This window comes from Pelecanus crispus, chromosome 1, assembly GCF_030463565.1.
Source record: "Pelecanus crispus isolate bPelCri1 chromosome 1, bPelCri1.pri, whole genome shotgun sequence".
NCBI classification, from domain to species: Eukaryota; Metazoa; Chordata; class Aves; order Pelecaniformes; family Pelecanidae; genus Pelecanus; species Pelecanus crispus.
In genome coordinates, this window is record NC_134643.1 from 53,144,926 (window position 1) to 53,163,979 (window position 19,054).

At 41.3% G+C, this 19,054-nt stretch overlaps 1 protein-coding gene across 1 annotated transcript in view; it reads left to right on the forward strand.

Annotated features, from left to right (window-relative positions):
• CFAP54 (cilia and flagella associated protein 54) overlaps positions 1 to 19,054 on the forward strand; it is a 125,849-nt gene that overhangs the window by 41,996 nt on the left and 64,799 nt on the right. The window contains 6 exon segments of the mRNA XM_075720768.1: positions 7,827 to 7,919; positions 9,616 to 9,801; positions 11,925 to 12,067; positions 14,635 to 14,782; positions 15,768 to 15,923; positions 17,549 to 17,671. Of these exon segments, the coding sequence (XP_075576883.1) occupies positions 7,827 to 7,919; positions 9,616 to 9,801; positions 11,925 to 12,067; positions 14,635 to 14,782; positions 15,768 to 15,923; positions 17,549 to 17,671 (849 nt within the window).

Here is a 19,054-nt window from a genome sequence, read left to right on the forward strand (position 1 = left end):
GGTCTGTGGGAGCGTGATGTAATCAATCTGCCGGGCCTCCCCATATTTATATTTCAGCCATCGTTCACTATACCCAAGGGGCTTGAACTGCTTGGCTTGCTTGATTGCAGCGCATGTTTCACACTCATGAATAACCTGTGCAATACTGTCCATAGTTAAGTCCACCCCTCAATCACGAGCCCATTTATACGTTGCATCCCTTCCTTGATGGCCTGAGGCGTCATGGGCCCACCGAGCTATAAATAATTCACCCTTATGTTGCCAGTCCAAATCCACCTGAGCCACTTCAATCTTAGCAGCCTGATCTACTTGCTGGTTGTTTTGATGTTCTTCAGTGGCCCGACTCTTAGGTACATGAGCATCTACATGACGAACTCTTACAACCAGGTTCTCTACCCGGGCAGCAATATCTTGCCACAATGCGGCAGCCCAGATTGGTTTGCCTCTGCGCTGCCAGTTGCTCTGCTTCCATTGCTGCAGCCACCCCCACAGGGCATTTGCCACCATCCATGAGTCAGTATAGAGATAAAGGACTGGCCACTTTTCTCTTTCAGCAATATCTAAAGCCAGCTGGATGGCTTTCACCTCTGCAAACTGACTCGACTCCCCTTCTCCTTCAGCAGTTTCTGCGACTTGTCGTATAGGACTCCATACAGCAGCTTTCCACCTCCGATGCTTTCCCACAAGACGACAGGACCCATCAGTGAACAGGGCATATTACTTTTCATTTTCTGGCAATTTATTATACAGTGGGGCCTCTTCAGCACATGTCACCTCCTCCTCTGGTGATATTCTAAGGTTTTTCCCTTCTGGCCAGTCCATGATCACTTCCAAGATTCCTGGGTGACTGGGGTTTCCTATTCGAGCCCGTTGTGTGATCAATGCAACCCACTTACTCCATGTAGCATCAGTTGCATGATGTGTAGAGGGGACCCTCCCTTTGAACATCCAGCCCAACACCGGCAGTCGGGGTGCCAGCAGGAGCTGTGCTTCAGTACCAACCACTTCTGAAGCAGCTCGAACCCCTTCATATGCTGCCAGTATCTCTTTCTCAGTTGGAGTATAGCAGGCTTCGGATCCTCTGTATCCCCGACTCCAAAACCCTAGGGGTCGACCTCGAGTCTCCCCTGGTGCTTTCTGCCAGAGGCTCCAGGTAGGGCCATTCTCCCCGACTGCAGTGTAGAGCACATTTTTAATATCCTGCCCTGCCCAGACTGGCCCAAGGGCTACTGCATGAACTATCTCACGTTTAATTTGTTCAAAGGCTTGTTGTTGCTCAGGGCCCCATTTGAATTCGTTCTTCTTCCGGGTCACTTGACAGAGAGGGCTTACGATCTGGCTGTGTTTTGGAATATGCATTCTCCAAAAACCCACAACGCCTAAGAAAGCTTGTGTTTCCTTTTTGCTAGTTGGTGGGGACATAGCTGTTATTTTGTTGATCACATCCATTGGGATCTGACGACGTCCATCTTGCCATTTTATTCCTAAAAACTGGATCTCCTGTGCAGGTCCCTTGACCTTACTCTGTTTTATGGCAAAACCAGCCTTCAGAAGGATTTGGACTATTTTCTTTCCCTTCTCAAAAACTTCTTCTGCTGTGTTGCCCCACACAATGATGTCATCAATGTACTGCAGATGTTCTGGAGCTTCACCCTGTTCCAGTGCTGTCTGGATCAGTCCATGGCAAATGGTGGGGCTGTGCTTCCACCCCTGGGGCAGTCGGTTCCAGGTGTACTGAACACCCCTCCAGGTAAAAGCAAACTGGGGCCTGCACTCTGCTGCCAAAGGGATGGAGAAAAATGCATTAGCAATATCAATTGTGGCATACCACTTAGCTGCCTTTGACTCCAGTTCATATTGAAGTTCTAGCATGTCTGGCACGGCAGCACTCAGCGGCGGTGTAACTTCGTTCAGGCCACGATAGTCCACTGTTAGTCTCCACTCCCCATTAGACTTTCGCACTGGCCATATGGGACTGTTAAAGGGTGAGCGAGTCTTGCTGATCACTCCCTGGCTCTCCAGTCGATGAATCAGGTTATGGATGGGAATCAGGGAGTCTCGGTTGGTGCGATATTGCCGCCTGTGCACAGTTGTAGCAATCGGCACCTGTTGTTCCTCAACCTTCAGCAACCCTACAATCGAAGGGTCCTCTGAGAGACCGGGCAAGGTGGACAACTGTTTAATTTCCTCTGTCTCCAAAGCAGCTATACCAAAAGCCCACCGGTACCCTTTTGGGTCCTTGAAATACCCTCTCCTGAGGTAGTCTATGCCAAGGATGCACGGAGCGTCTGGGCCAGTCACAATGGGGTGCTTTTGCCACTCATTCCCAGTTAGGCTCACTTCAGCTTCCAGTACAGTTAGCTGTTGGGATCCCCCTGTCACTCCAGAAATACAAATGGGTTCTGCCCCTCTATAGTTTGATGGCATTAGCGTGCACTGTGCACCAGTGTCCACTAGAGCCTTATACTCCTGTGGGTCTGACGTTCCAGGCCATTGAATCCACACAGTCCAGTAAACCCGGTTGTCCCTTTCCTCCACCTGGCTGGAGGCAGGGCCCCTCTAACACTGGTCACAGTATTCGCTGTTCACTTCCTGTAAATGTGAATCAAAAGTCCCCTGAACAAGGTCGGAAGTAAAATTAGCCCTCTTACTCTGTCTGGGGAACTGCTCACTGGAAACTGGAGCTGCAATTTTCCTGGGAGAACCGCCTTTTCTAAGTTTTTCCTTGCAACTCACACACCCGTGCCTCTAGGGTTGAGGTGGATTTTCCATCCCACTTTCTCATGTCCTCTCCATAATCACGCAGGTAAAACCACAGGGTGCCCCGTGGTGTGTATCCTCTATATCCTCTCTCTTGAGCATAGGGACATTGACTCCTAATGGCTAAGACACTGGTCCGTGCAGGTGGGGAGTAGGACAGATCCTCTCTGAGTTGTTGGAACTCTTGGCACAGTTTTTCCACAGCCGAGACACAGGCCCGTAGGGAGGAAGAGAGCTTCTCTTCGTATTCCCGGAGTTGTCTAGCCACTTCATCCACTGTTGGTGCCTCGTCGTCTTTCCAGGCTAGTATTGCCAATGAGTTGGAATACGATGCTGGTGCGCTCCGTACCACCTTCCGCCACATGGATTGTGTGCACCTGACTTCATCTGGGTCTTTGGGTAACTGCTCATCATTCATGTCACTGTAAATCACCTCCAGCATGCCTAATTCCCTCAGGTACTGGATACCTTTCTCTACGGTGGTCCATTTGCTTGGGCGGTATAAAACATCCTCCTTGAAGGGATACCTTTCCTCCACGCTTGACAGAAGTCGCCTCCAGAGGCTGAGCGGTTTTGCCCCTTTTCCAATTGCTTTGTCAATGCCCCCTTCCCTGGAAAGGGATCCCAGCTGCTTGGCTTCCCTACCCTCTAAATCCAGGCTACTGGCCCCGTTACCCCAGCATTGGAGCAGCCAGGTGATGATGTGCTCGCCTGGATGACGACCGAAATCTTTTCGCATATCTCGCAGCTCACTCAGGGATAGGGATCGGGTGGTCACCATCTCATTTATGGGTTCTTCCTCCTCTGGTTCTCGTGATGGCCCTGGTTCATCTTCATCCCTTACTAAACGAACTGATTTCCTCGTGTATTTTTTCTTCTGTATAGGGGCAACTGATACCGGCGCAGGTTGGTTCTCTGGTTTAGCCGCAGTGTCTGTCACTGGGGTTTGAGTAGCCGCAGTGCCCATGGCTGTGGTTTGAGTAGCCGCAGTGCTCATGGCTGTGGCTGGAGTAGCCACAGTGCCTGGGGCAGGGGTTTGAGCAGCTGCAAGGCCTGTAGTGGGGGTTGGAGTAGCCGCAGGGCCTGTAGTGGGGGTTTGAGTAGCCACAGTGCTTGTTGTTTTGTCATCAGATCCAGAGACCTTCTCTTTCTTTTGAGAGTACTGATTAGTGTTGACCACGGCTCGATAGGCATGGGCCAGTCCCCAGCATGTTGCAATGATTTGTGTCTCTCTGGAGCTACCAGGGTGACAACATACTTCTTCCAAATACTTTACTAATTCTTCAGGATTCTGCACTTGTTCAGGGGTGAAGTTCCAAAACACTGGAGGTCCCCACTGCCCTAGGTACTTGCGCATACGATCCCACACACCCTGCCACTCATAACTATCCAGCCTTGGGGTAGATCTCTGGATGATATTTTTAAACTGCTTACTGACCTTTATCAAAACGGAAACAACATTCCCAAGAAGTATCAATAGAAGTATCTTAACTGCCCAGGGGTGCTCAAGATACTGGAAAGTTGTTGTAATGAAGGAGGAAACATCATAGAAGAAAGCAGCAAAGGTGCCATTCTGTATTTCCTCCACAACAAGCCTCTCAGAGTAATAAGTATAATTGCTAACTCTCTCTATGAGGTAGTACCCGAAGTACAGTAGTGACTTCTGTATGAAACCCAAATACCAAAGAATGCTCAAGGTCAGGGTTTTGATAAGGAGCCTCCCAAGCAAAAGATCATGAATCACTGCAGAGCACAGCACACTACACAAACTGACAACAAGCTTTAACGTGTGCTGCAAAAAAAAGAACATGGTGCAGATCAGATGAACTAATATCATGACCGGCAACTGTTAACAGACTCCTTAATACACTCTGGTTAATCTGTTGTTATCTCAAACCCTTCATGCCCCACGTTGGGCGCCAAAAAGGACTGTCGTGGTTTAGCCCCAGCCAGCAACTAAGCACCACGCAGCCGCTCGCTCACTCCCCCTACCCCGATGGGATGGGGGAGAGAATTGGAGGAGTAAGAGTGAGAAACACTCCTGGGTTGAGATAAGAACAGTTTAATAATTGAAATAAAGTAAAATAGTAATGCTAATAGTAACAGTATAATAATGATAATAATAATAATGATACACGAAGCAAGTGATGCACAATGCAATTGCTCACCACCTGCTGACCGATACCCAGACAGTTCCCAAGCAGCGATTGCTGCTCCCTGGCCACCCCCCCCCCCCCCCAGTTTATATACTGAGCATGACGTCATATGGTATGGAATAGCCCTTTGGTCAGTTTGGATCAACTCTTCTGGCTGTGCCCCCTCCCAGTTTCTTGTGCGCCTGGCAGAGCATGGGAAGCTGAAAAAGTCCTTGACTAGCATAAGCAGTACTCAGCAACAACTAAAAACATCAGCACGTTATCAACATTCTTCTCCTACTAAATCCAAAACACAGCACTATGCCTGCTGCTAGGAAGAAAATTAACTCTATTCCAGCCGAAACCAGGACAGAATCTCTCTTGATTCAGTTTAGGTCTATTGTTTTTCATCCTCCTACCATGCACTGCTGTGGAAAACGTGGCTACATCTTCTTCATCACTTGCTTGCAGGCACTCAAGGGCTCCTGGTAGGTCCCCTGAAGTGACCTCTTCTCCAGGATGAATAAGCCCAGCTCTCGTAGCCTCTTCTCGCAGGGCTAGTGCTCCAGCACCCGACCATCTTGGTGGTCCTCTGCTGTAATCACTCTAGTTGTTAAACATTTCTTGTTAGAGTGATGGGGGGCAGGAGGGAAACTGGCCGTGGTGTCTAGATGTAGTATAATGAGTGCTGAGCAGAGGGGGATAATCATGTTCCTCAGTCTCCTAACTGTATGTCTGTTTATACAGTTCAAGATGCTTTTAGGCTGCTTTGCTGACACGGCACACTGCTGGCTTATGTTCAGCTTGCTGTCTAACATGTCCCCCGGATCCTTTTAGCGCTGCTCCCCAGCCCATCAGTCCCCAGCCTCTATCCTTGTGAGGGATTCTTCCTTCCCAGGTGCAAGACTTTGCATTTGTCCTTGTTAAATTTCATAAGGTTCCTGTTGGCCCATTCCTCTGGGCTCTCTAGATCTTTCTGAATAGCAATCCTGTCCTCAACCATATCAACTGTTTCCCTCAATTTGGCATAATCTGCAAATCTGGTGAGTGTGTGCTCACATTTTTCCTCAGGTCATTCCTAAAGATATTAAACAGGATAGTCCCCTGCAGTGCTCCACTTGTTACCACCCTCCAGGAAGTGTATGACCCATTAACAACTGCTCTCTGAGTCTGACCTTCCAACCATTTGTTTTACCCATTTATCTGTTCACACCCCCATACTGTATCATCCCAACTAGGATATAAGAATGCTGGGAGACAGTGTTGAAATAAGTACCTTGCTAAGACCCAGGTAAATGGCACCTACACCTCTCCCCTCCTCTGCAAATCAAGTAATTTTGTCACAGAGGCCAATCATGGTGATCAGCCGTCATTTGCCCTTGGTAAATCCATGCTGACTGTTGCAAATCACCTTATTCTCCTTCTTATGTCCACAAAGGGTTCAAACAGGCTGAAGTATGAAAAATTCACTAGCTCCAGTTTTCTTGAGAAAGAAATTTTCAAGTGATTTTGCAAGCAGCTTCAAAATAACGATGTGTCTAAAACCAGTACAAACTCAAATCTTATTAATAGTGGTAAGAATGTTTCTGTGAATGGTTGTTTTATAACTTGCAGTTTTAATGCTGTTTGATTAGTGAATTTCAAATAAATTAATTAGGGAAAAGTTCTTCCTTTTTATCCCTAATGAACATAAAATTAAAAAAAAACAATTTCTTTAAAGTCTGGTAGTTCATCTGTTTTAGTAAGTGTTAATACTTCATTTTGTTTGATGCAGGAGAATGAATGTAACATATTGGGCCACTAGATGGTGCAATGTGACAATTATAATTTGACCCCAGCTATTCTAGAAGAATTTTTTTTTTCCTAAAAATGTGCATAGCTGTTGAGCAGACAAGAAAGGTATTTCTTCTGAAGAACTTACTAACTGGAAATGGATACTTAGGATTTAATTAGACAGATATAGTTCTTGTACTAGAATTCAAAGTATCTCTAAAATTTCCTTATCTTAAAGTCTCTCATTTGCTGAAAATAATCTCCTCTAATTCAGTATCTCCTTCTGAAAAGCAGTCAGGATTCATTGCAAGACAAATCATGTGTCTTACAAGAAAAATGAATATTTTAGCTCTACAGAATTTTTATATGTTGAAAAATGACCTCATCTGCCAAACCTCAGGTCTGCTTAAATGTCTACTGAAAGTAAATACACTTAGAACAGTTTTTAGTAGAAGTTGTTTAATGCAAGAGATCAGATGCGTAACTTACTGAAATCCATCTGCCCAGTTCTGCAGAGATGAAATCAAGATTAGTTTCCGTGTTTGACCCCATGGGACACGACTGAGCACTGATCCAGGAATGCATGCTCACATTCTTCCTTGGTTAAAGATATTGAAAAGTGTAGATGATATGCCCAATAAGATTATCAGCAGCTTGATGGCATTAAAAAACCATTGATTTCAATAGGAACTAAGAATGTGGCTTGTTTAGAAAACATTACTATATTACTTTGTATCTGCATTTCTGTTGCCTGCTTTTAAGGATCTCTCCTCAAGTAGTTTGCTGAATCAGAACCTGAGGTCAACTTTAGAATACCATTCCAAGGATCAAATAAGGGATCCAGATGACTTTAAATCTACAGGATGACCCTTAGAGTTTATGCTTTGGGATAGGTTTGATGTATAGGTATCTCAAGGTAGGAGATAGAATAACGGAAAGTCATCTGCCTTTATTGCCATTGTGGTATATCTAGTTCTCCAGCTAAATCAATTAATTAATGTTTCTAGTGCAGTTAGACTATACATTTTTATAACTAAGGGTTTGGTTTGGGGTTTTTTTTTTCAGAGACTGTTTTCTCAAAATTAGTACATTCTAGATTAGGCAAAAGTTGGAAATACTACTATGTATCAATTCATTTTGTTCTCATTTTCTTCAAAGGTTGCGTGGTACAGTATTTTGGGCTCTGTAGCAGAAAGAAGTAATATGAAAGTAAGGTTAAATAACAATAAACTTCCAAATGCAGGAGAAGAGGTAAGACAGAGGTGAAACTCCTTTTGGTCATTCTCTCTTCCTTTAAAAAAAACCAACTTTCTAAATGTAGACATCTGACATCTTTTTTTAGTCAGGTAACTGTTCAAGCCTTTGACAAACCTTTTGATCTTTATTTTAAGCATTTGAAATTTTGCTAGGCTGAAGGCATACCAAAATAAAAAAAAAAGTTCTAGGAACCTTTTTTGAATAATGAATTAAATGATTCAAAAGCTTCATGTTAGAGAAGTCTCTGTCCCTTCTGTTATAACTCCGGTTTTTGAGCAACATCTAAGAAATACAAAAGGTAAAGAAAGCATATGATGTATTTATAGAGTGTGCCCCAGACATTACTCTTTCCAGGGATTCAAAAAAAGAGAAATTCTAAACAAATATAAAATGTAATGTTTTTCTTAATTTTTCTTAAAAAGACGTGTGTGTAGCTACTGGCAGTAGAGGCTTTGATGTTATTCTTCATATTCTTATTATCAAATCCAGCGAATCAACCTTCCTGTGATGTCCAGTGAGCTAGTTTCAATATACTGTCCTGCTCCAGGAGAATTAAGTGTTTCATTGGAGACTTTCACCCCACTGCTAAGCTGTTCTTTCTATGAACTTGCTGCAATCCATCCAAGCCACTGACTGTCTTAGCTCTGGCAGGCATCAGAGATGCTCAGACCTGACGTTAACCATATGCCTCAGCAATGGAACTTTTGGTTGCTTTAGGATATGCTTTTGCAAAATGCTGATCTGCAGACAAAGTCACTATCTGCCTCCTCCATGGAAAAGGTTTAGAATCCTTGGTGGTGGAATCATCTATTAACTTATCAACATGAGAAAACCTTGCTCTAAAGGGATACTACAGCCTGTCTTACACTAATTTCTGGTTTGCTGGTTCACGATTCAGCCCCAGCATTTGAAGGGATTTCTGGTGTTCAGAGGCCTCCTTTTGAAGGCTAGACAGCATATGGATAAGAGCACTGTGTTGATGCCACATTACGATGATCTCGTTTCTCATGTTGTGCTTCAGTCACTATGTCAGTTGTTTGTTGCTTCAAGACCCTAAAACTTTACTTTGTGTAAGTTGTCCTGATTATGGAGGGGAAGGTGGACAAGCCTGTTAGGTGTGAGCCATGATGTTGAAGTGCAGGTGGACAATTACTTGAAGGAAAAACAAAGAGAAGATCTTGAAAACATGTTGTTTGCTTCACAAACTCCAAAGTCCTGTTAATGGTGCTGAGAGGATCTGAGACTCCTCTGCCCATATCTAATATATGCATATAGCATGTATGGAAGAGAGCCATATGCTTTCTCTGGAAGCACCACAGCTCAGGGCTAGAATGTTTCCAGCTCAGTGACTGCAAGCATACACACACACAATGTGAATGTGCAAATGGACAAAAATGTCTTAGAGAAACTCTAGGTCCTGGTGCTTAACTGTTCTTTTAGGTTGCATGCTCTGTATACTCAGCTGCATTCCAGAGAACACTGATGCTTTTTTTCCCTGTCATTTAATTGTTTTCTCATTGTCTTCAAGAACCTAATATTATGTGGCAACATGACATGTCTGTTAATCTAGGTTGTACTTTTGTTTGTATCCAAGACTATTAAATAATTTATTTAACAATAGAAGTTTAGAAATTGAGATTTGTTTTTTATATGTACAGTGGGTGTAACTAGAAAATATTTTTATTGATAGATACCAGCTGATGGGAAAAGCCTCTTGGAAATACAAGGCTTGGATCCCAATGAGAAATACATATTTGCAGTCGCAGCATATTCTTCTGATGGAAAACTTATTGGTGATGCCATTGGGGAAACGACTAAGCCAATCCTTGCTTATCCACCTCTTTCTGCTACTACCGTTCGAGCCTATCTAACTCAGGTAGGGTTAGAGTCTTTGATAATAAACACATACTTTAATTTCGTTGTAATTACTTGTTTTCACAGGTAGCTGTAAAACTTCTTCTGGTAAAAACTGAAGACTTTCTTGCCAAAAGCTTGACAAGCACAAATCTTCACCGGGTAAAAAACTGGTTGGGTGGCCTAGCCCAGAGAGTAGTGGTGAATGGAGTTAAATCCAGTTGGCGGCCAGTCATGAGCAGTGTTCCCCAGGGCTCTGTTTTGGGGCCAGCCTTAGTTAATATCTTTATCAATGATCTGGATGAGGGGATTGAGTGCACCCTCAGTAAGTTTGCAGATGACACCAAGTTGGGTGGGAGTGTCGATCTGCTCAAGGGTAGGGTGGCCCTGCAGGGGGACCTGGACAGGCTGGATCGATGGGCCGAGGCGAACTGTATGAGGTTTAACAAGGCTAAGTGCCGGGTCCTGCACTTGGGTCACAACAACCCCATGCAACGCTACAGGCTTGGGGAAGAGTGGCTGGAAAGCTGCCTGGCCGAAAAGGACCTGGGGGTGTTGGTCAACAGTCGGCTGAACATGAGCCAGCAGTGTGCCCAGGTGGTCAAGAAGGCCAACAGTATCCTGGCTTGTGTCAGGAATAGTGTGGCCAGCAGGAGCAGGGAGGTGATTGTTCCCCTGTACTCGGTGCTGGTGAGGCCGCACCTGGAATACTGTGTCCAGTTTTGGGCCCCTCAATGCAAGAAAGACATTGAGGTGCTGGAGCGTGTCCAGAGAAGGGCAACAAGGCTGGTGAAGGGTCTGGAGCACAGGCCTTATGAGGAGTGGCTGAGGGAACTGGGGTTGTTTAGTCTGGAGAAGAGGAGGCTGAGGGGAGACCTTATCACTCTCTACAACTACCTGAAAGGAGGTTGTAGTGAGGTGGGTGTTGGTCTCTTCTCCCAAGTAGTTAGCGATAGGACGAGAGGAAATGGGCTCATGCTGCGCCAGGGGAGGTTTAGGTTGGAAATTAGGAAAAATTTCTTTACTGAAAGGGTAGTCAAGCATTGGAACAGGCTGCCCAGAGAGGTGGTGGAGTCCCCATCCCTGGAAGTGATCAAAAAACGGGTAGATGTGTCACTTTGGGACATGGTTTAGTCTAGTCTACCCTTGATTGGTTTAGTGTGGACTTGGTAGTGTAGGTTAATGGTTGGACTGGATGATCTTAAAGGTCTTTTCCAACCTAAGCGATTCTATGATTCTATGATTCTATTCTATAATTTTAACATAATGAATGGTATATTTGAGTAACTCAATTCTTAATTCAAAATTATTGGAAATGCCAGTTTAAGGGGAAATAAGTCTCTCAGTTAGTTTTCTTATCCCTGTTCCTGTTTCTCAGTCTGCATTTAACTTCTTCCTTCTTTTTTATAATTTATTTTTTTCATTTTTGTGATTGAGACCAAGTGCTAGAAATCATCTTTTTAGTCATTACAGTGTGGGATGAAAGATGTGATTGAACTTACCAGGTATCAAATCCAATCATTTTCATACTGAAATTATTTTTGTAGTGGAAGGCCACAAAAGGCTCTGTCAGATCTTTATCATAATTTTCTGTATTCTTAATAAAGAAAACTTAAAACAGATTGTGGCATGGAGAAAAGTGAAATTGTCTAGCCCTATAGATCAGATCATGGGGAACAGTTAGAAGATTTCCTAAAATCTTCCAGAGTAAGAGGTATCCACATGAATTTATGCCTACTTGTGCGGCTCCGTTTACATCCCATTATCCAGAGCAGCAGGGCATTCTGCAGTATTAGCAAAAGTAAAATGAACCTAGATGAAATAATATGCCTTCAAAAACTGCAGCACAATGCCTGTAAAGTATTCCACAAAGGGCTGTTAGATCCTTAGTTAACAGTCAAGAAACACTTTTGCATTCTCTGATGCTAACTCTGAAGGCAAACTAATATTAGTAGAATCAGATTGCTACATTTGTTTCATTTGAATGTGTCAGAATATTCTTACAGAAATTGTAAAATTACATGTTGGGGGGAGTTTTAAAACCTTTCTTTGTATTATAATCATATTTGGCTTGGTTGTTTGATGAACATGGAAACTTGCTAATTTCTTTTTTGTTGGTTTTTTTTTTTTTTTTTTTTTTTGTAGGTAGCCTATCAAACTGGCAACTTTACGTTAGCCAGAGAAGCATTTTCACCAATGTGGGATTATTTTGTTTCAAATTCTTCTCCACTGCCTGCCAATGCAGCTGTTATTTCTGCAAGTAGTAATTTGACTATATCTGAAAACAGGTAACTGGTGAAAACAAAATTAGAATGACAGTTAATTATAGATGTGCACTTTTTATTTTAAAGAGTACCAGGTTGTGAAATTTTGTTCAGACTTGTGATACGAAAAACATTCTGAAAAAAAGTTGTGAAATGTGTTATAAAAACATAATGTTTTATAATTAGCAGAGGATTTCTGTTGTTTATGGAACTGCTAGCATTTACACACCTAATTCTTTATAATGATTATTTTCTTAAGATAATTGGGAAACATGTATAAAGTGGCTATTAATTCTGTGTGATGCATTTTCATAGGCAAAATATGTAATATGCACTGGGTTCTTGACTTTGCAATTAAGGGAGCACTAGAGTTCAGAAATGATAAAAATTTTGTCAAGAACACCACCCAAAATGGGTAAATGCTTGCTAATTTTGTTTTAGGGTGGCTATATAAATCTGCCAATAATCTTTGAATATACTAAAGTGCTTTAGAAGAGATATTTAAAATGAATTCATTTATAAATAAATTTCAAATGTTCAACCATATTATAGGTTTTTCATGACAAAGCCCAGCTAGAAATGTTGCAGTTACATTCACTGAAATTCAGTAGATCCAAATGCAATAATAAATCAAAACCTAATTAATTCCCAGATAAAAGAAAGAGACCTGTAAGAAGTAATAGACATGAAATACTATAATAAAAAATAATAGTTTTAAATGTTAGTCAACTGCTTATAATTTGATAATGAATTAACATCCAATATAACTGAACACAAATCATCATCTTCGCTTGTATGGAATTCTTTATAGACTAATTCCTTCATTATGAAAGTTTTGGCAAACTTGTGCAGGAGGTATGAAAGAGTTTTGCAGCATCTCCATATCAGTTTGACAGACTGGCTTAGTCTTGAAACCATAATGACAAGAAACTACCTTATTGCATGTATGTTAACAGTTCTTGAATTAAAGATCTTTGTTTCAAGAAATAGATATTAGGGGGATTTCCTAAAAGTTTTATCTGAATACTTCCATTTCTACTTTACAGACAGAATAACCAGTAATCAGCTATTCTGAGTCGTATAATGTAGCTAGCATTTTCTCTATATTGTTTTGACATACTTGCATCAGAGCCCCTGCTTTTCTCATGGTAATGCTGTTTGGATACAAGCAGATAGTGTAGGCTTGTGTGTGCTTTGAATCCTGTTACAGGAGAAAGTAATGTGTCTAAGCGTACTTCTTGTTATTTGGGGCTCAGCCAGACCACTGGTGTGTATCCTGTCTGTCCTTCAAGTGCCACCAGGTGTCCGATACTAGGCATACAAATTGACCGAGGGTCTTGATGTTACATGCCGTAAGAGCATTTGGGATTTACTGGCAGCCCGTGGACTGCATTGATGCAGGCAGATAATCACTAGACATCCTATTTCATGACTATGTGGATGTTTTAAATCTATCCCTGGCCTAGGCAACAAAGCAGGAATGCAAGTCTGGTCATTGTGCTTTTTTCTGCACTTGTTTTCCATTAATCTTTTTTCCTAATCAGTTCTTCTTCAGCTCTAGAGATAACATTTGAATGGAGCTACTTTCAGATAAATCAAATGAAGACAGAAAATTTTAAATAGCTGTGCAAAGCAGTTTCAGGGATTTTGCTTTTCTGACAGTTATACCCAAGTGGGTTTGGTTTGGGTTTTGGTTTTTTTTTTTTTTTTTACAATTAATATGGACGATTCTCAAAGATGCAGTATCAGACCTGAAATAAGGCAGTTTCAGTTTTACTGATGGGTAGCTAAGAAATTAGATGGACTAGCTTGAAAGTACAGAGGACTTAAAGAGACGGTAGAGGGAGCCAGAAGGAAAGGAAAAGTCTTGTTTCCAGTTGGAAGCCCTGTTGATATCTTGGTAAAGTCAAGTACGTGAATGTGTCTATTTGATCTTCCTTCTTGAGTTTCAGTCTCTTTTAGGAAATACAATCGAGGAGAAGGAGGAATTTATTTCTTATACTTCAAAATCATAGGATTTTTCCTGTAACAAAAATATTTTTAAAAAATATTACAAGGACAAATGTCCCCTTACCCCTAGGGAAGGAAAAAAAAACCCAACAAAAAAGCAGGCAGAAGAGAAGAGATTCTTTTGAGACTTGTAATACAAGACATCAGTGATGAAAAGGAGTCTGTTAGTAAAACTTAGTAATGGACTTCTCAACTGCATGCGTCATTGTCAGAATGCAGAAAAATAATGTGTGAAAGGAGACAGTTAAATAAGCTGTAGCATCCCAAGTTTTCAAAGAATGTTCAAAGCAAGTTTCACTAGATTAGATGAAACAAGTAAGGAAAAGCTGTCTTAGGATGGTAGAAGGTGGACAACAATTTGAAAAGCAGTGATATCCTTTTTATTTATTTTTTATGTCAGACATTTTAAGCAATTTTTTCTGTTTTATGGACAAATCTTATTTCCAGAAGTAGCTACAGTAATCCTTTTTGTCCATCATTTTAAAATGGAAGACTGCATTTTAATATAATGCATTCAGGCACACAATATCTGAATCATCATTAACATGCTTTTACCTTTCTTTTGCTTTTTTATTTTGTAGGTTATGTTTTGAAGCTGTGTCTCAGACTTCTCCTATTACCTTGCACCTCTTTCTGAGGAATATATTTGCTGTCTGTGACATTAATATCCTGGAAGGAGCACTCTTTTGTGATTCCATCTGTTCCAATGAGATACTTTATAAGGAACAAGTACGTGGCTTAAAATAATACACTGGATTTGATTTTACTTTTTGATCAGCTTTATTTCATCATTGCAAGATAAATGTTGCAATGTACTAATCCTATTTACAGAATACTTAATTTTCTGTGAGTCATCTGGCTGTCCTTTCTGAAGTATTTTAGTAGCTGTTGGTTATTTTGTATCCTGGTGGAAAGATGGTTTCTGAATCAGTTATTGCCTAATCCAAAGCCCACTGATTCCAACTGAGGAAGGATCTTCCTTGACTTCAGTGGTGGTAGACTGTAATTTAAAAAAGAAACATAATCATTGCTATTTTTGTCCTACTAAGACGCACCTTGGATTTTTAATTTTAAACATTTCTGCTATTTAATACATATATTTTATTTAATCTTGAACTTCTAATAGGGTTTCATGGTTTTAATATACTAAGCTCCTTTTATCTTATTTCAGACTTTCTTATAGTATAATGACACGTTAATGACAAAAAACTTTCTTTTTATTTGGATAGTCAAGCTTTGCCTCCTGTATTATTATATTCCTATTCCACTCTTTCTTTGCTGAAGTACTTGTCTCGTAAAAATGTGAGCAGTCAATTACTCAATAGCTTTACTGGATCTGCTCATTCATGCAAGGACTGTAGCAGATAACTGGAAGGGAAAGGAAGGAATTGCTATCCTCCCCTTACCTACTCTGAGAGGTTAGCGTGTGAAATTTCCACTCCACACAGGTTGAGGTTGTTAACCAGGCTTTGTAAATGATACAGGTAAATTCAGAGGGCACAATAAGGTCAAGAACAATAATTTCCTCTAGGGTAATGAATACTGTTGTATTTGTTTATATACTTCTAACAGGTGTCAAGGTAAATTAATTTTTAAACTTTTGTCTTGCTGCTTATGCTGCTCTTTAAACTACAGTAACATCTGTCTTCTTTCACTCTCATGATTTAAAACAACAGAATTCATATTTGAATCAAAATGTGTTTTTCTTTTACAGGTTGCTAGATTAGCAGAGTGTGAAAGAATGACTGTGGCAATTGAACTTAGCAATTGGTTGAATGATGCAAGTTACACCCTGCAGTCTGTTGTACAATGTTATGGTCTCCTTGCTCCAATTATTTTTCACAAGATTTCTTCAGTGCCAGTAGTTCAGGTGAGAGCACTTTAAGACAAAGCAGCTGGCATCCAAGTCCTGCAGCTATAGTGATTCAAATTAAACTTATAATGGAGAGTACAGTGGGAGAGCTAAATATCTAGGGTTCGAGTTCTTAGTAGCTGCTCAAAAAAAAGCCTTTTATGGTTTTATGTGTTCCCAATGCATATATATTCAGTATAAGCTGCACAGATTCTGCTCTCATATATGCTAAAGTAACTGCAGAATATTGGTTGTTTCTTCAGGACGATTTGTTGGTATTTTTAAACTATAGTAGAATCTACAATGTAACTTGTACTTGAATGCTATTTGCAGATGGCAATTTTGAGGAAAGAAAAGCAGCATTTGCCTATGGGTTTTTTTGGAATGTTTGCTTCATATACAGTTTTCTTTTCTTTTCTTCTTAAAAAAAGGCGGCTATTCAATGTTTTGATAATGCAGTCTTTAGTTTTCAGGCATGTGCTCCTTTCCAGAAGCAAGCACCTTCTCTTTGGAAACAGAGTACCTGAATCCTTCCCTGCCATTTCTGAAGCAGCAGATGTGTGTTTTAGGTTCAGCAAGGCTGCAGTAGAAACATGCAACTTTTTTCCCGTAATTAGGTAGTTTTGTCAGGGAGCAGCAGTAAGAGCATGTTTGCTCTGTGAGGAAGGATGAGGTGACTGCGGTGCAGGCAAGACACAGAGTAGCAGCATCTGAACATGGCAGACTGAGCAGGGTGTTCGTAAGAGGATCCACTGAGAGTCCGGAGAAGGTGAAGTTACTGGGCTGGCCCAGGGTCGATCCAGGAGAAAAAGTCAGGAGCTGCAGGAGTTGCAGCCAGAGACTGGAGATAAGGCTACAACACAGGTCAAAGGTCCATCCAGGAGACAGAACTGGAGAGCAGCACACCAATACCGTAGCTCAAGCAGGGACTGAAGGCTTGTGTCTGAGCTTAATGGGGACTCCTGCGCCCCTGGGCGGAAGGTGTGAGAGGAAGCCCCAAGTGAGGCTGCTCAGGGAATGACAATTGGGGCACTCAAGGCCCTGAGAAGTTTTTAGGAGTGTTTAGGGAAAAAAAAATCTGTGTTGCTTAAGAAGTTGTTGGCTGTGCTGACCTACTAAAGGCACAGCTAACCACTGGAAATGGCTTCTGTTTCAGATTTCCTAATTAAAGGGAAAAATAATTTAGTTGCATGTTCTTTTCATGTCTGATAGACAAAAATGGGGGAAAGAAGTCTTTTCTTTTTAGAGCATACTGGAAACATTTTTCTTTCATTTAAAATTCTGACCAGCTCAATATATTTTTAAGCAGTCCTCTACTAGGAGTATGTCATCTTGCTGAATTAAGCATTCTTTGATTTCATGTTAATAAAATCAGCAAAAATATCTGTCATGTATCTGTAATTTAATATCTGTGATTTTATGTGAACATGTCATTTATTCCAAAGGGCTGTGGTTGAAATCTTGACACTGTTAAATTCAACGGAAATTTTATTATTAACTTTTGCAGAGCTAGCATTTCATCCTATCTGTTAGATTTCAAACTATTTTTAAAGTTCACCATCAAAGACAATAGGCTGTACAGAGGTACAAGCTTGTAAGTGTGTTGCAGACTCCAAACTTTGTTTTAACCCTTGTATTTCCAGATCCTCATTAAGTGCTTGGCTGTCCTTCAAGAAATTCCAAGTGTTACTTTGCAGAGGAGGCAGGCAGGATGTTATGAGAGTATTCAGCATATGATAGCTTGTACTTCATTTTATACAGCAAAGGTATGGTGTGTATTATTGTGCTTCCAGCTTAGTTTAAGATATGGCTTTTGTCATTTAGAGAAAAAGAAAGATTTAGTAAGCTGGCTTTCAGAGTGATATCTTAGAGAACTGACACTCTTAAATAGTAAAGGTACACAAATATTTATTAATATCTTTGTATCAGTGCATTTTATATAATAATGACATTTTGACCTTTTACAGAATTAAGAATTTTCATTTGTTCAGGAAATAGACTGTAACTATTAGTCCCTGACGTGAAATCTGTATTTTATATCATTGTGTGTATTTTTACATTTAAGGTAGTACTATTTTCAATAAGGCCTATATGTAATATATAAATTTAAAAGTTTATTTACTGCAAATAGGCCATATTTGTAGTTTTAATCAGATTAGCGTATCTGGCTTATTTGCTAATTAGATACAAGAGACTTTATACTATTTAGTCCCACATGCTGGCAGGAACATTAACACCTCGACTTTTAACCACAATACATATCTGTAGATCACATTTATGATTCAAATACTCAGTCTATTTAGTGAGATAAGGAGAAACGTGGTACTGGTAGGATTTTTTTCCTCAAGTATAAAGACATGCTAAGTTAAAGTATCCACCATGATAAATGTGTGATGCTGAAAGTCAGCTTTCCTCTAGCTTTGAATACACCTTAGCTAAGAGCTCGTACTGAAGCTGAGCTGTGCCTGATGCTTTAAGGGATACCCTTAGTGTTGGTCATCCCTCACCCTGGTCTTCATAGGAGCTGGATCTCTGTGGTCACTTCACAAGACCAGATTAGTATCAAATATCATTAAAAGTGCACTGCAAGAAGACCCAGTTTTCATTCTTTCTATAAAGATGAGTATTTTAAGCCTTAGTGTGGTCATTTTCTTCATAATAATCAATTATTTTGTGGCTGTGAGGGCAGTGTCAGGGCATGACGAGGGCTGGAGAGCCAGGAGGTGAGGGCAATGCCATGGCTGGCAGGGCAGCACCTGGCAGTCAGGTTCAACCAGGAGTCCAGATCATTGGGTGAGTTTGTGGTGGTGAGGCGGGTCTGAGCTGAAGCTGGGAAGTCAATCTGCAGGTCAGGTTCAGGTCTGGTGAGGATAGCTAGGGTCAGACACAGCCCAGCAGGCTGGTCCATCGTGATGGGAGCAGTCTGAGGTCAAGCTGAGGAGTCAGTTGTCCTGGTTTCATCTGGGATAGAGTTGATTTTCTTCCTAGTAGCAGGCATAGTGCTGTGTTTTGGATTTAGTGGGAGAAGAATGCTGATAACACACTGATGGTTTAGTTGTTGCTGAGTACTGCTTACACTGGTCAAGGACTTTTCAGCTTCCCGTGCTCTGCCAGGTGCACAAGAAACTGGGAGGGGGCACAGCCAGAAT